Source organism: Malus sylvestris, chromosome 14 (assembly GCF_916048215.2).
Source record: "Malus sylvestris chromosome 14, drMalSylv7.2, whole genome shotgun sequence".
NCBI lineage: Eukaryota > Viridiplantae > Streptophyta > Magnoliopsida > Rosales > Rosaceae > Malus > Malus sylvestris.
Genome location: NC_062273.1, coordinates 8487245 through 8505120, shown reverse-complemented (window position 1 = coordinate 8505120; position 17876 = coordinate 8487245). Strand labels below are relative to the sequence as shown.

The window sequence follows — 17876 nt, the reverse complement described above, 5'->3', positions numbered from 1 at the left end:
CATATCTCAATTCTAACAACGAACAAACAAACACAAATACTATCACTCGAGTGGTCACAATTCAACACTTGAGTGACAGTCACAAAACAATTCCAAAGAGTATGCGGGCCTAAAACAAACGAAAACCATATGTTTTTTCTTTTGCCCGTGCTGGGGCCTCAAAAACTCCAAACAATTTTTTCCTTTTCCTTCTTTTTTCTCTCTTATTCTGTTTTTTTTTTCTTTTTCTCTTTTCATTTTGTTTCTAGACTGGCGGATACAAATGCCCAGATTGTAGTTGGATCTAGTACAAGTTCATGGGATATGGGCTTGCGAAGATGGTACGACAAGGGTGCAGCTTTGGTGGTTTTGACAAGTGACAACAAGGAAATCATGGATGCATAGCAACATTGGCAGGTCAGGTACTGGTGCAGGTTGAGTGCGGGTCGAGTGAGGGTTGATTAAGCGGCATGGTAGTGATGCGGAGATGCGAGTTGTTGCAGCAGCGGAGGAGGATCATGCAGGTGATGGTGGGTGCGGCAAGCAAGTGGTGCAACTATGGCCTATTGCGGAATGGTTCACATATGGACGACGGGGGTAGACCTACGAAGGCTGGTGGCTGGTGTTTCGGGTATGCAGGGATCTGGGGTGGTGCGACTTCCGAGCAAACATGTTCAATTTTTTTCTTTTCAAAACTAACACTGAAAACTAATATCAAACAAACAACATGGATACCTATTAAGAACAGATTAAATCTCGAAAGATTAAACCTGCTCTGATACCAAGTTGAATATCAGAGTGTGCAACGAACGAGACTAACAAAATAATAGGAATATTATTAAACTAACTGAGAATGCCGGAACGGCTACAAAACCCTAAGAGACTACATTGTGAATAACTTATTCTAAACTGAATAATAAGCATGCTATTTATAATAAACTAACCCTAACCTAAAAATATAAGAAACCGAAACCATAATGTTAACGGGCTAAGCCCAGAAAACCAAATATTCAAATAAACTAAAATCCTAATATTTTCCAACAGCTTCCTCCGGTGAGAATAGGTATATTGGCCAAGTTCGTAGTCCTTAGTGATATTGCAGATGTTGCAGCAACCATGAAATCACAAACACGAACTAATTAGTTCCTGATTTCATTTCAACATCCATTGCACATCATGACTATAATCACAGACCCATACATATAGTCTTAACAACAATTTGTTGATAAGCATACATAGAGTAAATGATATAATTTAGAACTCAGTTCATATGCTGCAGCAATCATATAATCCTTAGACACCAAATAACGGTGTCTCATATATGTGATAAACATATTAAAATGATCAAAGTTAAATCAAAATCCAAAATTTGTATTTAAAAGCTGATATCTTTAATATGTTTCTGCAACAATTTTCTGCAGCAATCGACAAAATGCAGCAACAAAACTTGTTCATATGCACTGCAGCATACAAGGACATTCGAGGGAATCAAAAGCAATTAACAACATACCTTTTAATCATTGATTTCAAATTCACAAAAGGAATAGCGGAAGCGATTTAGGATTTGAAAATACAAGGTCTTAATGCTTAAAGGAAAAAACTCAGATCGTATTTCAAGAATGGAATCAAAACTGACTCTAATCTGGGAAAAACCCTCATTCAGCAATGGGTTGGGGTTTCCAATGGTCAAATTTTTTAATTTTCATCTAATAGAGTTATTTTGTCGTTTTCTACCATCGCATCTTTTACAACCTCCAGAATCCGGCTTCGACACCCTTTTTCTAATTTTTTATTTATTTTTTAAATAGAATAAAAACACACAAACCTTTGATCTTTTCATATTGAACTCATGTTTTATGTGTCTTGTGGCTCTGATACCACATGTTAGAATAGAATTACTATACAAGACCAAAACATGAATTACAGTCTAAAAGCTCCAACCAAAATTCATGTGCATGAGAACCAAACGAAAGGCATACCTACAACAACTCCAGAACCCGAAGTCATAGCACCAAGCTTCTAGTGAACCTTCTCTTCTCTTGTAGATTGTCTAGAACTTGACTTTTAAATAGGGTTAAGTCCAATATGAGCATATCTCCTGTGAGAAGAGAGGTCACTATATATATACATATAATCTTTACCTTGACAGATTAGGATTCCCTAAACAAATACTTATTTCCTTGTTATACAAGAACTGATCTCAATGTTATACAAGATCCTTCTTTGCCAAGGATTAGCATTCCTTTTGTCAACAAGACTTTTCTATCAAACTGAACACCTATAGCCGATGCAAAACTTCTCTATCTCATACTCATATTCTTACATTCGCAACATATAACTTACATCTACAAGGTTGTTGGATCTTCATGGCACTAATTTTGCTATGCTTGTTTGTAGAAGGGTTAAAATGATGAAGAGCGAGTATAGACGATTTATTCAAGCAAATAAATGAGAAGATTCAAGATTCTTGTTTGCCTGATATCCTCATTTTGTGGTCCAATTTTGTTCTTCCCAAACAGGCTAGTTCACTGATGGCTTCATTTTACACACTATTGTATCATGTATTAATCAACGACTTTGCAGATTTCCATACATGCAGAGTTGCCAATGCATCGTTACGGAATTTGATTTTCCGATCTTGTATTTCCATCATTTTGTAAGCTTAGTAGGGTTCTTTCAAATTTTCAATGCAAAAATGCTCCTTTGGCAAATATTTGTCGTCTTATTTCATGATATCGTCATTTTGATGTTCACATAGTAAACAAAAGCAAACAAAAGAAAGAGAAGTGATTCTTGCACTCTTTTTTTTCTCCTCATACTCCTTACATTTTTCTGTCGTTTGAATCTTGAGTTGAGTAAAGTAAAGGAGAATCAAGAGATTGAAACAAGAGAATGAGTAAAAAAAGAGAAACTGGGTTGAAACTTGAAAGCCACTATCCAAAATAAAACGACACAATCAAACTATGGAAGTGGTGATCCAAGACCCTCTTGAGAAGATAACGAATTTAGGGTTCGGTGTCTCTTGGAATTGGAGACAAATTGCTCCTTCTTCAATGAATCTCTTTTGGGATGGTGTTGGAATGTTGCTTTGGCATAAAGTCTCTGTATAGACAATGAGGCTCTTTCTTTGTACTTGAGCACCAAGTAAAAGATGATCCGTACACAAAGTAACAAGCATGCCAAAGCAGCCAAGTCCCACCATTTGGAAACATCAGGGCTTATCCCATACAAGTGAAGGAGTACATCCTCACCTTTCAACTTTGGATCTCCAGCCACCAGAGGGTCAAATTCCAGCCCAATCATGTCATTCTTATACTGACCCTGTAATTAAGATGCATTTGGAAAAGATTTAGGATTTTGTTAAGTTTAGTTGCCCATGCACGCGTGAGCGGTTTCAGATCGTTAATGGGATGCGGGATGTACATGCATGAACTATTAAGAATCATTCACGTGCACGACCAACCGTGGCATTTCTGAAAAATTTAATACTTCGTACCTGTATTGACCATGCTGCGTAGCTGAGGTATGACATTGGGTATCGCCAAAAGATTTTTGGAAGGTCAACCAGCCTCCGGAAAAGAAGAGATGGCATCATCATGAATACCTATGTGCACAAAACATATTAGATGGTTGTACAAGTTACAATTGAATAATACTAAAGGGATCATGTTGTGCAGTACCAGTAGGAGTGCAACTCGGATAGGAATATCCGATCCAAGAGAAAGTAATTAGTATCTTTAGTATTGCCCGTCCGTAAAATGTGATTTCTCTAGCATTATCTAGAACTTGTTATGATTTTATGACTGGGAGAATTGAGGTATGGCTTACAGTTATGCCAGCTGCAGCTCCAATGCCCATCAAGAGGTTTGGAACCACTGCAGCCACAATCAATGCGGTTCCTTCCGTGACAGCAATGCAGCAGAAAAGATTGATGCAAAAATATAAGTAATGGGAGAATCCTGAGTGAAATTTGACCATGTTGTATAGTATTGTTCCAGAAGAGAAAGCCATGGCAACCACGAAAGGGAGTGAGGAGAGGAAGTTGGAAAGCACAAACAGAGCTTCCCCGTAATGCCCACCTAGTCTTTCCTGTCTAAATACCTGCGCATGCATAAGAATTTTAAAAGGACAGGATAAACTTTTACTGAGTAATGCTCTCTTACTAGATTTATGTCGTCGGACAGTAGAACTCACATTATTAACATTCCAAATTCACAGTCTAATTAACATATGACAAATTCGTCTGGCAAGAAAACATGTCACAACTTTTACTAGTTTCGATAAGAATTCATCAGTCACTACCTTTAATTCTTCGATAACAAAGGGTATGCCTCCAATAGACAGGCAAATCATGAGACCATATATGAAACCATCACACTTTCCTCTTGCCACAATTGCTTGATTGTTTGTTCCAATGTGGAAGAAGAAAGAGCCAGCACTCACTGCAATTAGTATGTAGAACACACTCCTTAACCAGTAGTACCCAATATCTCTAGACATGTTTATTGAAGATCGACTGATCAATGTGCATAGCTGCTTCCACCATATGGCACTACTTCCCTTGTTTGATGGTTCTGCAGGTCTTTCCTGCAATGTTAAGAGTGGTTGGACATGGTCAGGAATTAGTAAGTATGAGTGAATAGGTACAATGTATGTTTTTTCACTTATGACTAAGAAGAGAAATTATTGCGCGTGATAGTAATACCATGTATAAGAAATGTTAAATTCAGATTCTGATGATGTTTATAGAAGAATGATGAAGAAACGAATGATGAAATTACTCAGAAATGTTCAAAGAACTTCGAAGAAGAGAGAATTTAAAGATCACAGAGAATGTGACTCTGCAATCTAATTTCATTGAACCAAAGTGCTGACTTGTGAGCTCGGTACATGACAAAATATAATCGTTAGAGAGGGTGATACAATTCAAGTTCTAATCTTAGCCATCGATCCTTTACTTCGATGAGATTAAGACAATTGTCACTCACTAAGCCTTATGAGACCTAATAAGCCTAATTACGCCTAAACAAATAAGTCGGCAATATAAGCTTGAGTTTTACTCAGATTAAAACATGAAGGCACTCCTAAAATCAGTTCATCGATTCACACAACAACAAAAAACTGCACGTTCCTACAGCAGTCCAGTAATTAACTTCTATATATTTTCTTAGCAGGGCTGGCTATTCTTGTAATTAGTTAGAGTTAAGTGCATGCATACAGTGAGCAAGATTTCTCGGATCCTTTTCCTTGCGTCTGTTGAAAATGCAGACGACTTGTACGCATTGATTAGCTTTCCTTTGATCTCATCTGTTGTCAAGTTCTTTTGGGAAATTAAGGAGTCTGTAGATGCCTGCCAAGAAAATAACAAAAACATCTTAACTTACAAAAATTAAACCTCTTTAAAGAAAAAGACAAAAAGGGTGCACATACACAATTGATTCTTTGAGATAGCATAAGAGCTGCTAGAACTTTGTCAAAGTCTGAACTAATACATCGAAGGAAGTGGTCTGGAGGATTTTTTTGTGTTGGACAAGGAAATCCGGCATCAGTAAAGAACTGAAATATAAGAATATTGTAAGAACATTAGCAAGCAAGAATTCTAGAGCCAAGAAATTTGTTCACCAAATCATGCAAATGTCGATCAATATCTTACGAAGGAAACGATAGGGTTCAGAATAAGACCATATTTTGGTTCTCCAAAATAACCAATATTTTTTACCTTTATGGCCATCTTTGCTTCTCCAAAATAAACAGTTTCACCTCCTGCTAAGAGGAGCAGATCATTGAAGAGATTGAAGACATCGATACTAGGTTGGTGAATAGAGCAAATGACTATTCTTCCGTCACAAGCAATGTTTCTCAAAGCCCATATTACAAAGAAAGAAGAACTGCTGTCAAGGCCACTGGTGGGTTCATCAAGCAACAATACATGAGGTTGTGTAAGTATTTCAATACATATGCTGAGTCTCCTCTTTTCTCCATTACTTAAGCCTCTCAAATGCCAATTTCCGATGTTGCTTCCAGCGCAATCTTGAAGCCCCATTTTTGTGATAGTGTTTTCTACCACCTTATTCTTCTCCTCTTTAGTCATTTTACACGGGAGCCTTATATGAGCTGAATATGTTAGGGTTTCTCTGACTGTAAGTGATCCCAGGAAAAAATCTTCTTGAGTTACATATGACTGAAATATTGCATGCACGATAAAGTTAACACACATTATTGGTTGTTTAATTCATATAATTATAAAAACGAAAATGTGCAGGTCGCGTGTTCATTTGATCTAGTGAAAGTCAATCTCTATTTTGTTGGAGGATGTCCTAAGTTGACCTCTCGTAGACGACTAAAACAATTTATTAAGTCAATATAATGTTACACTTACAATATCTGTGCAGTTTCTGCTTCTTTTGTTCCCATTCAGTACTACATCCCCAGACACTTTGACATTTGCCGGAAGCCTCCCTGATAATATCCAAGGGAAACATCACAGGCATATGAGAAATTTTTTAGAGAATATTGCAATCCGTTCAAACTTTTGGGCATATAATTAATGAGTAATGCTATTCATATCATGTTTTTGTACCACATTTTCATACCATTTTAGGTGGCATTTGATGTGAACAGCCACATCATTTGAATTAATCAGATTTTTAAATTAATAAACTAATGTGAACAGTCACATTATTTAAATAATTAAAAAAAACTAGTTAATTAAATGATGATTGTGGTATACGAAAATAGTATAGCTAAAATGGTATACAAATGTGGTATAAAAACATGGTATGAATTAAGAGCTGACCCGGCTTAAAAGTTGAGTTCGACCCCCAATTAAAAAAGTTGAATCAGCTAAGTGTACTGACAAATTAGGCGAGACCAGATCACCAATGATGATCCATGAAGTTTGATACAATAAAACCTTTTTAAAGTCATAAAAAATTTTGATCTCCACTTGGGACGTGTTATGTATAAGAATAAACTTCATATTGTAACAATTATAATTTTTTTTGGTCCAATCGTAAGGAAACACGCCTCCACATAGTAATAATTATCAATCAGTACAAAAATATGCAATATCACAAATGAAAGTTTAAGATGAACTAAAATATTTATCTAAACTTATTTGGAACAATGCTTTAGTTTTTAGAGTTGATGTCACGGCTGTGAGTTTGCAAGTACATATGTGCAAGAAATAAGATCCTTATTACCCAAAGAATCCTATTTAGGAAATACAATATTCATTAAGTGTGCGTCAATAAATAATAATATATTTTTAACGACACCTCAATTAATAATAACCTCTCTAAAATTATAAAATTGATTTGGTTTCTGCTTTGTGTTATATGTATTATATTTGGTGCTTACCAAATCAACCAACAGAGCCTTGTGACAAATGGTGTGCCGCTTTGTGTTCTGAAAACAATGAAAAATCTTGCTAACTAGAGGCGCTTGTAATGACCTTATTCATGTGATATTTCAATCTAATTTGAGTTACAAAGAAGAAAATTTAAACTTGATTGTAAAAATGAGCATATTGCCTTAAGTCAACTTGTGTGTATCACAGGTCAGGAAAATTCAAATGATATTTTAGTTTAACTCAAGGTACAAGGCAGAAAACTCAGACTTTGGTCCGGAGACAGCACACAAGCATTTTGGTATGCAAAAAGACGGGGCTGTTTTGAAAGGAAAGATAACATATGTGCATGCCTGGCCAAATAACATCATTTTTTACGACAAAACAATATTTTCGGATTTTGTCATCGAGAGAGAGAGAGAGAGAGAGAGAGAGAGAGAGAGATGTATGAATATATACCAGCCAAGGCATCAAGTAAGGTTGATTTTCCAGAGCCAGAAGGACCCATGAGTGCCATCATCCGGTCAGGTTCAGCGTAGCCACTAATCCCATTTAGCAACTTTCTCGACGTTGCACCATTTTTCAAGTTCGCCGCCGCCACCGTTATATCTTCCCACACCAAGTACTTTCCTGCACCTGCAGCTGATCCACTATTATTATTCTCTTTCAGTCGCTGATCTCCATAATAATCACTCGACCCCTCTGCCATTTTTACAGTGCTGCTTAATGCTCACTGAGAACTCTAGAAATATCCTGCTTACATTTATAAGAGCCTTCGAAATGGGGGCTAGAGTTCTTTAACACCCCCCCCCCCCCCGCCCCGGGCCGCGGCAACCCTTTGTACATTGATGCGTGAAAAGCAATTTGTTACAAAGTATGAAAAAAAAATCTGTTTCTACATTAAATATCATTAAAAATTAATATTAAAAAAAAAAATATACATATATTACTTAAATATTGTACGTCTCACGTTTTTAGACGTAAATATACTAATTAAGCTTACATAGCTTTTTTCAACCAATTCTTTTTCAATTGATAAAAAAAACTAACTCATTCAATATTTCTTGTGACATATTTGATTAACTTTTGAAAAACTTCTTTATGTAAAGACAACTATAACTGATATAGTTAACAAAATACTAAAAGTAACCCATGCATTCGGAAACAACCATGCAACTAGCATTAATATATATATAAAATATAATAATAAAAAAATTACCGGTTGTCACGTTCTCCGGCAACCCTAAAGGCTGGCCTTGGCCCTAGCTACACTCAGAACACGTTCTCTCTTATCATGTAGGTGGAACACGGGTATGGACCGTACGGTAATACGGTAATATGTAGAGCACATTTTCAATTTTATCTTATCCATCTCTTTAATTTACTGAAATAGTTAAGGTTTGTCATAATATTAATAGGCAACAAATTTAGAGAGCATTCAGAGCAATTCTACCCCTAACACAAATACGCTAGCATCCAGCGCATTTATCAACTCAGTGAACAATGATAGAGCTCAATGAACAGTAATAGGCCAAATGCATCTCCACCCCTAAAAAAATACACCGGTACAAACGATCTCCATTCCTACAAAATACGATGGCACCTAACCCATTTAAAATATTAATTTTTTTTTATAAAAGAATAAATAAATAAAATAGTTTTAATTTCGGATAAGATTTTTAACCAATCTCGTCACGTCACGTGTCATTATCCGAACGTACTATTTTGAGAATAGATTTCCGCTAAGATTTGCAATCAATCCTGACACGCCACGTGTTACTATTTGTTTATAATAATTTAGCCAAGATTACGATAAGATTTTCAACCAATCTTATTACGCCACGTGTCATTATCCGAACGTACTATCTTGTATATAGATTTTCGATAAGATTTTCAACCAATCTTGACGTGCCACGTGTCACTTCCTGTTTGCAATAATTTAGCCAAGATTTTCAACCAATCACGTAGTGCCACGTGGCATTGTCCAGAACTTCATCCTTTCTTTTTTTGTCCGTATAAACCCTACATCTCTACATCCATCCTCACACCAAACTCAATCCTACTTTTTAGCTCAAAATCCTTCTTCATCGTTTTCAAATCTTGAGTTTTTTTTACAATGTCTTCTTCAAGGAGAGTGCATAAACAATTTGAGGAGCAATAGAAAGGATTGTTTGCACAACAGGAAGAATTGATCAATCTCGAGGAAGGTAGAGGTGGAGATGAGGCTTTTGCAATGGAGGAGGATGAGGATGATGAACATAGAAGGCAGAGGGCCTCACATTCCCGCCGTGTCATGGAAGCTGTGGGTCAGATAGCCAAATCCATTTATTGAATGATATGTTGTGGTTCTTCGCATTGTAGAGAGCTTATGCTTGTAGTGTCTATAAATGTGGGATAAGACAATATTATAAAATGTGAGTATAACACAAATAAATAAATTAAAATATTGATGCGGGTGGAATACATATAAATAAATAAAAATATTGTCACCTGATCCACTAAACTTGTCCCACTACGCAAATTACCAGAAGCATGAGAGGTGGCGTTTTTCCAACAAGTAAATGATGTGTTGAGTTTTTACCAACGACCTTGAAGATCTTGACTACTTCTGGCGTCTTTTCCATGTATATTGCAAAACACTTTCGTAATTTTACTCCACATTTCTCGCTTATCCATCTCATTACCCATAATCGGGTCATGAGTTATGTGAACCAAACATTCACACAACGTAACATCTTCAATGAGCTTCCACGAAGTCATTTTTTTCTCTCAAAGTGTAGAAAATATTGAAATGTAGAAAGTGTAGAAAGTGTAGAAAATATTGAAATGTGGTGTAAGGTGGAAGATGAGGGTTAGGTATTTACAGAAGAATTTTTTTTTTTACAATTTTTCTGTATTTATATAAAAAAATTCAGTATTTTTTCATAAATTTTAATAAATTTTAATTTAGTTAATTAATCTGGACCGTTGAATTTGAAAAATATTCAAATCCAACAGCCTATAAGGTGCCATATGGCCAACGGTTATAATTCTAACCGTTGGGCCTTTTTTTTTTAATTTTAATTGTTGGGGGGAAAACGTGGACCGTTGATCTATGATTGGACGGTACGGATCAAAACTGAAATTCAAAATTTTTTTACCATTGGACATCCAACGGTCTAGAAAAACTAGCCGTTGGAAATCCAACGACGTAGGCCGGGCCACATGGCCTCCCTAGCTGAGGTTTGAGTGTGCTGCGCATGCGGGCCCCCGTCTGCAAACTTGTTGGCCAATTGCGCCCATGCGCGCCTGTATTGCACGCGCCTAGCGCAAAAGAAATTTGAATTACCCTCCGACGCCACATTGGTGTCAGCATGGCGTCAGATGGGGCGGTCCCAAGGTCTATCAATTTTGGGCTAGCCTGTAGACTAGCTTAGGCTGGGTGCTAGGCAATCTGCTGGCCTGGAGAGACTTCCCTAGGTGCTAGGCCATTTTTTTGGCTGTGTGCCAGCCTATCTCACCCCTGGTGGAAGTGCTCTCAAGAAATTACAAGGTTTGATAAGCTTATTATACTTCTTTCATTTACATGCAAAGGCTATAATAGTCATGAATTAGGGAAGAGAAACAAAGAAAGGGAATATGAGATTACGGAATTTAAGGTAAAACCCACACTATTTTCGATTTTTCTATATGATAATAAACACAAAGAAAGTTATAAAATAGAATAGTCTTGATGAGCATATTTTAGTAAACACATGCAAGTTAGAATCAAATTAATTCTAATTCCTATTCTCTTAAAGTAAATATGCCACTTCGAGTTGTTTGATAACTATTTTGTTTTTTGTTTTTATTTTCATCTTCATTTTTTTAAACTTAGAATTAAAAAAACTTATTTAATAATTACTTTCATTTTCAATAAAAATTAATCTGAAAACCAAAACAAAATAAAAACTACTTTCTTGAGTTTTAAAAACAAGTTTTCAGTTTTTCAAAAAACTAAATTTTTTTGAAACTAAAGCTAAATGCTATAAAATCATCCCTCTATGGTGACATAAAGACTTAGGGTTTGGGGTTGAGGAGAGATGGGTGCTTTTAATACAAAATGAATAGCCCTGTCAATGGTGACAGAAGACTTGGGGCTTGTGGTTGAGGACACATGGGTGCTTTAAATACAAAATGGATAGCCATTTAGTACGGTATTCTGCTGTACTTGTAAGTGAAATGTCTCAAGTTTAATTCTAATCAAAGACAAATTTGAACACATTATTGCTAACCTATTGTGAGGTTAAACACACTCTCTTAATGTAAATAGTATCGTTTGTTAAAAAAACAAGTTACAAAATGGATAAGCCCTATCAAATTTGGCATTACCAATCATGCATCACTAAAGCATAGAGGGCCCCTTTCTATATATATATCCATACGTGTTGCACTGTACGCCGTTTCCTAACTTAATTGCTCTGTTACTTGTTTCGGTGTCCATCTATCATCTATCACCTGTCTGTCTCTCATAAATTAAGTCCAACTGCTCTCTGATCTCAAGTCCCACACCATATCTAGAGCCCATGTCTTGGGGTATATCACAACTGCTAATCAAGTTGCGACGTGAGCATTCAACGAAAAACCAATTGAAACATGTCCAGAGGAGTAACCGAGCAAGATCATTCAAACATTCTCTCATGCAATGATTTACTTCCTCGATGTAAGATTCATACTGTCAAGTTCTCAACATGTGCACACAAAACCAAAAATTCTGTAATTTGAAGTCGAGTTTCAAGAACCCATGTTCATCTTGGGTTGCAAGAGAGCTGTCAAAAGAAAAGGGAAGTGATTTTTTAGGTGAAAAGAAGAGGCAGTAAAAACCATCTAACCAGCAGAGTCAATGCCGGTATGGTCGTGGGACGGTGATTGTCATGGATTGCAATTGCGCTTTACAGTGTCCACCAAAACCATCCAACCAAAACCGGTCTTGTCAATACAACAGAATAAAATTGAGAGATCACTGATACAGGTAACTCAGTATAATACATGTTTTACTACAGCAGAAAGAAGTCTCTGGCTAAAAAGGGATCACATGTACAAGTGTATCTATGAAGAGTTAAAAGAGAGAAATAAAACTCTATGAGGGCCGTCATTGTAAAATAAGATGTTTTCATGACGGCGGATTATCATCGGGGACATCATCGAGGATGAAAGTACCCAACTTGCCTGACCTAAATAATGTAAGAAATTTCTTTGATACCATCAAACGCACTTCAGACCCCTTATTAGGTATCTTTAAGGCCGTTTGCAGTGCTTCAAACTGCTGCTCAATAAGTATCTCCAAGTCGCTCTCATCTTCTGGGTTGCCATTGAATTCTGACAGAGTTGAATACAGTGCACGTTGCACTTCGGTTACCATATCCTGAAAAGCAACATGAACAATACTAGAATTTTAGAAGACATAAAATCATAACAATATATTAGCTGATCACGCCGGAGATTCTTATCTAAGCTACACTTAAAAAGTGTCAGCTGCAAACTGATGAGCCACACATCTGGGGAGAAAAACTTAACTGCTAGTGTAAGAGTATCAGTGGGTTAGTGACCAAAGAAAATAAAAGATAAGCTCAAAATTCATATACACTCCTGACAATACTTGCAAATTACGAATTTAAGCTTTAAACGGGGGAAAAATGCTAATTATAATAAAGTTACTTGCAATAGGAATTCCCCAATTTGTTTCCTTACTTGAAATGTCAATCAGATGACTTTAATATGAAAAATTTAGTTGTCACTTCCCGTTTGAAAGGTCATAAATGAGTTACTCATCTAAGTAACAAGTTAAGGAACAGAGTCTAGACAAGCCTATGGAGAATAGTGGCTTCACCTCCAAGCTTCTCGTAACATGTTAAGGACACCTTTCTTGCCCCTTACTTTCCATGACATCATATCAAACCATAGGTCCATAGTACATCGTGTACTATCCCTTCTCTTTTCCATATTCATGATTACCCAATCTATTAGAAGCATTACAATGCAGAGAACACAGGGAAACAAACAATCTACTTTCTACTACGAAATCCAAACCTAAGTTGCAAATCACAAATGGTGTGGCACCAAACATCAAGTAACTTCAACTTGTAATAACCGCATCTTGAATTGACCGTACCTTTACAAATGACATAACCAAAAACCAAAAGAAAACAAGTCTCTATTGAGCTAGTATTAGTGGCGACTCCAACAAGTGAAGATTGTATCATACATGAATGTGAGAATCCTTTACCTCAGCAGTTTAATCCAGGTAAAACTACCAAACAGAGTATTGTCTTGCACCTATAATGCCTACTTTTAAACAAATGACAGCAAAACGTTCATGATTTGATGTGAGACACCTTTGCTTTAGTGCTTAATCTACAATGTGGTTTCTCCTAGTCAGTAAACTGGTCCCAGGCTTATTCAAAAACAATATATCCGTGTATGTTTCAGAAAGTATGTTCTTCTGTTAGTGTTCAAATAAAGTGACTAAGCATATTAAGTTTGACATTATCACCATCACGCATTGTATATAAGGAAAGACAAGACCACAGTAATCTCAGTTACCTCAATGTACAGCACATCGGACTTATTTGGCACCTTCCTTCTATTAGGTCGAAGGTTCTTAAGGCTGTAACCAATTTTTCCCTCGGCTTCATATTGAATCCCTTCCATTCTCCTAGTATTTGAGTATTTCCAGTGAAAAGGCGTCCCTCTTGAATTTAGAACTGCGAGTAAGTATTGAGCAATTCGATCCTCCCCTACCACTGAGTCCTTAATAGATCCTGCATGTTCACTTGACTAATAAGGTTCACTGAGATGGACAGACGCAAACAAACTACATCATGCCCCGGGTTCCTAAGAAAATTCTGAGTGAAGTTATTCAACCCAATTCAAGATTAGCATGATACCTTCATTCTTATTTCAACACATGGAAGTTGAACCCCCTTCAAAATCTTATATTTAGCTAATCAGAATTTCATTCAACATGGATGTTCAACGGCATAAATAGGCGTTTGACCCTATGCTTAGATTGTCCAAAGATTTGATCCTCTCTCCATTTGCCAACAGTAAAAAAACAACTAAGCTAACAAATTACAAATTCAATTTACATATCCAATGAGCCGGATACACCTAAGCGTATATATGGACCCTGAACCGAAGATACAAGATGAAAGTTTCAAAAGAGAGAATGTGAAGGTGATTGCCAACAAACTTGAGAAAGGACAAACCTGCTAGAGCTAGCTTTAACCCCGTCTCTATGTCAGGGATACTTGGAACCAAAACACCTGGAGTGTCAAGAACATATATGCTAGGCTGATGAGCAATCTGTACATAAGAAATTAAAAAAAAGCTAGGGAGTAAGGACGAGAATTTTCCATTTCAAATCAACAAGATAGAGGAAAAAGGGGAAGAAAGAATTACAAGAAAAGCATTAGAAGACAAAAGAAACAAAAAATTAAGAACAGAGACACTTGATTATTTTGTTTAAAATGAGAAATATCGGAAAGTGTACAGTCGGCTGAGAGACTCAATATAAGAAAGAAGTGGGTATTATTCATTGTTAGACTGTTTTTCTTTTGATCAAGAGAGTTTTTTTGTTTCCGAAACACTGAAAGAGAAATTATTCATCGGCTAGTCTGCATTTTCAATTTGGTGTGTAATGAATATGAAAAACTAAATCAAGAGAAAAAACTACTTCACCTTGAATCCAGCAATGTCCTGAGTAACGCCAGGCAATGGACCCACTGTAGCGCGCTTCATCTTCCCCTGAACTATGAAAGAAACCCGACCACTGTCATTCTTCAATGTGGATTGCCTGAACTCCAGGGATATTAATAACTTAAACACATTTCCACCACCAATATAGCATTCACAACAACTACCTCTTACCGGGAAAGCGAGATGAAGCAATCCGATGAATATTATTGATTAGAGCTGATTTCCCAACATTAGGAACACCAACCACCATAACAAGCAGAGTAGGTTCCCTCGAAATCGCTTCCTTCAGCTTATACTCCACCAGGTCGAGAAGCTTCGATAACCCAGTGCACATTTAAGGATTTAGAACCCAAAAAAGAAATCAAAATCACAAACCAAAAATCAAAATACCTTGGAAACGGAACTCCTGCTATGTGCATTTATAGGAAGGCAATCTTGCTTGGACGATTCGAAAAACCGAGTCCATTTCTACAACAATCAAACCAATACAAACACGAAATTCATCAACAATTTGATTATAACAACACCAAAAAAAAAAAAAAACGAGTTGATGTTAACATTACTTGCATGATATTGGTATTGGCGAGGTCCTTCTTGTTGAGGACAATGAGGGAGCGTTTGGCGCGGAGTTGGGGCTGGAGGTCTTGGTTGGCAGAGGACAGTGGAATCCGAGCGTCGCGGACCTCGATAACGAAGTCGGCGAGCTTGAGGCGATCGCGGATGGCCCGTGTGGCGGCAGCCATGTGGCCTGGGAACCAATTGATGGCTCCGCCTCCGGTGTTGAAACCCATCTCTCCCAACCCCATCATCCCCTTCTTCACCAACCCTTTTGACCCTAACCCCATTTCTAAATCTCTCTCTGGTTTCTACAAGCCCTGAATTGAGGAAGCTTTGCTGAAATGTTGACGGTCTCCGACTCTGGGCGGGTTTCAGTGGGAGTTTCAGGGAGGGTTCATAGGGTTTAAGCTAGGTTTATTCAAGCCAATGGTTCATAGGGTTTAAATCGCCCGTTTAAAGCTGGGGGATTTTAAATTGGTCCTAATCTTTTAAAATATTTTAAATAATTATTTAATATTTTGAAAAATTGATATTTGTTAGGTTCGTGTGATGATGTGGACAATTATTAAAGGGTAATTGCCAAAAATGACCATATTTTTTTTTAATTTTAGGAGTGAAATAGGATAAATCGGCCATGCACTTCATGCACAAAAGTGAAATGACGAAAATACCTACATATAAAATGTACAAACTCATAGGTGATGTGTCATTTTTCTGATTTCGAAGAGAGAGTTGTGAGCTCTGGGTTTTTGGGTTGACTCAGATTTGTAAGCATATCATGTGCATGTCTTGTGCATGTCGCTGGAAATAGATGAATTTTAATGGGATTTCCAGAATCTAGGTTCAAGTCAAATATTTGTAAACTACAGATTTTTAAGAGATTTCCAGAATCAAGGCCCTTACATATCTCCCAACACCGTTAATTGCATGATACACATCTACAACAAAACCGATACACGTTCCAAATATTGCATCAAGAACCCTAATTTCTCACAGTAAAAAAAAAATCTCAAATTAAAAAATTGAAAGCTCCGATCTTTGCCGTGACACTCAAATTCTAAAAAATAACCCATTGCATCAATAAGACAAGGGCTAAGAAAAATAATAGGATATAGAGAGAGATGAGATTGTGGAGAATGTTGGTGGGACAATCATAGTTGTTCCTTGGAGACCTTCATGGAGGACGCCCGTGTGCTTGGCTTCCAACGTCAACACAAAGGAGTTGCGTGCCCAGCTCAGTCAATATTCAATAATATTGAAGCTTGGAAAGATATTTATGGGTGTAGGAGGACTGGATGTTTCTCTCTCTGTCCTTTTCTTTCTCTATAAAATGAGAAATGAGAGTTGGAATTTCTACGTAATCCATTTATATGGAAGGCCAATTAGGTCATTTCATGGTATAGAAAAAAATTCCTATTTCTGTCCTATTGTTGTACATGGCGTGTGCATACTCTGTGCATATTCGATTTGTCCTATTTCAGTCTTTAGATTAAGAAAATGGGTCATTTTTGGCAATTTCCCATTATTAAAGGGGGTTTCATTCTCAAGTCATCTATAAAGCTTTGATTTTCAAATTGATGCAATTTAGCTGAGCAAATTTATGACTTAACTTGGTTGAAAAGAGTCAATTTGAAGAATTAGAGCTCCAAAAATGACAATTAGTAAATACCAACCTTAGTATTTGTCCACCTGACCATTTATTGTTAGAAAATCGTCACTTAATGTTGGTTAAGTCATCAGTTAACATTGGTGACCCAACAAATATCTCATTTTTCCTTACTCATTAGTTTAAGACAACAAATGTCTAATTTTTAAACGTTAGGTAGTTATTTGAAATGTTTTAAAAGGTGAGACTAATTTGAAACACACTAAAAAATTGGGTAGTTATCCGTTCTTTGGTCTCTGAGATTTGAAATCAATAGAAGTGGTCCCCTGAGATTATCCACCATCAATCATTTTGGTCCTTCAGTAGACCTGACAATTTCTTGCATGACCTGTTACATACAACACGTAAACGACACGAAAATAAGAGTTTCGGGTCAACACGATAACTCATTAGGTCGTTATCATGGTCACATCATAAGAACCTGTTAATAACGGATCCTTAATAGGTTTACACAGGTGACATGTGTATAACCCGTTTCAACATGTTAAGAAAAAATGTATTTTGATGATTTTAATTTTTCAAACTAGTAAAAAAACTTACTATAAAATACAATAGCCATAGTGTATATGTGTATGTTGTCTATTAAATATGTATTATTGTATTATTATT

The 17876-nt window shown here is 36.6% G+C and overlaps 2 protein-coding genes across 3 annotated transcripts; both read right to left on the bottom strand.

Annotated features, from left to right (window-relative positions):
- Positions 1–2681: 2681 nt before the first annotated feature.
- Positions 2682–8158, bottom strand: LOC126600682 (ABC transporter G family member 15-like). Its single transcript, XM_050267294.1, has 9 exons — positions 7787–8158; positions 6359–6438; positions 5699–6160; positions 5410–5535; positions 5198–5329; positions 4282–4566; positions 3808–4080; positions 3476–3583; positions 2682–3300 (listed from the first exon to the last, which is right to left on the bottom strand). Exons 1-9 carry the CDS (start codon positions 8034–8036, stop codon positions 2941–2943), a joined length of 2076 nt encoding a protein of 691 aa, XP_050123251.1. The 5' UTR covers positions 8037–8158; the 3' UTR covers positions 2682–2940.
- A 4085-nt stretch (positions 8159–12243) lies between these two features.
- LOC126600683 (short integuments 2, mitochondrial-like) lies at positions 12244–16064 on the bottom strand. Of its 2 annotated transcripts, none has more exons than XM_050267296.1 (7): positions 15607–16064; positions 15434–15511; positions 15215–15356; positions 15026–15091; positions 14554–14610; positions 13889–14106; positions 12244–12710 (listed from the first exon to the last, which is right to left on the bottom strand). In XM_050267296.1, exons 1-7 carry the CDS (start codon positions 15886–15888, stop codon positions 12459–12461), a joined length of 1095 nt encoding a protein of 364 aa, XP_050123253.1. In that variant the 5' UTR covers positions 15889–16064; the 3' UTR covers positions 12244–12458. The 2 variants fall into 2 exon arrangements, with proteins under 2 accessions (XP_050123253.1, XP_050123252.1); XM_050267295.1 differs by having other exon boundaries at positions 14554–14650; positions 15026–15096; positions 15607–16062.
- Between the last annotated feature and the right edge of the window lie 1812 nt (positions 16065–17876).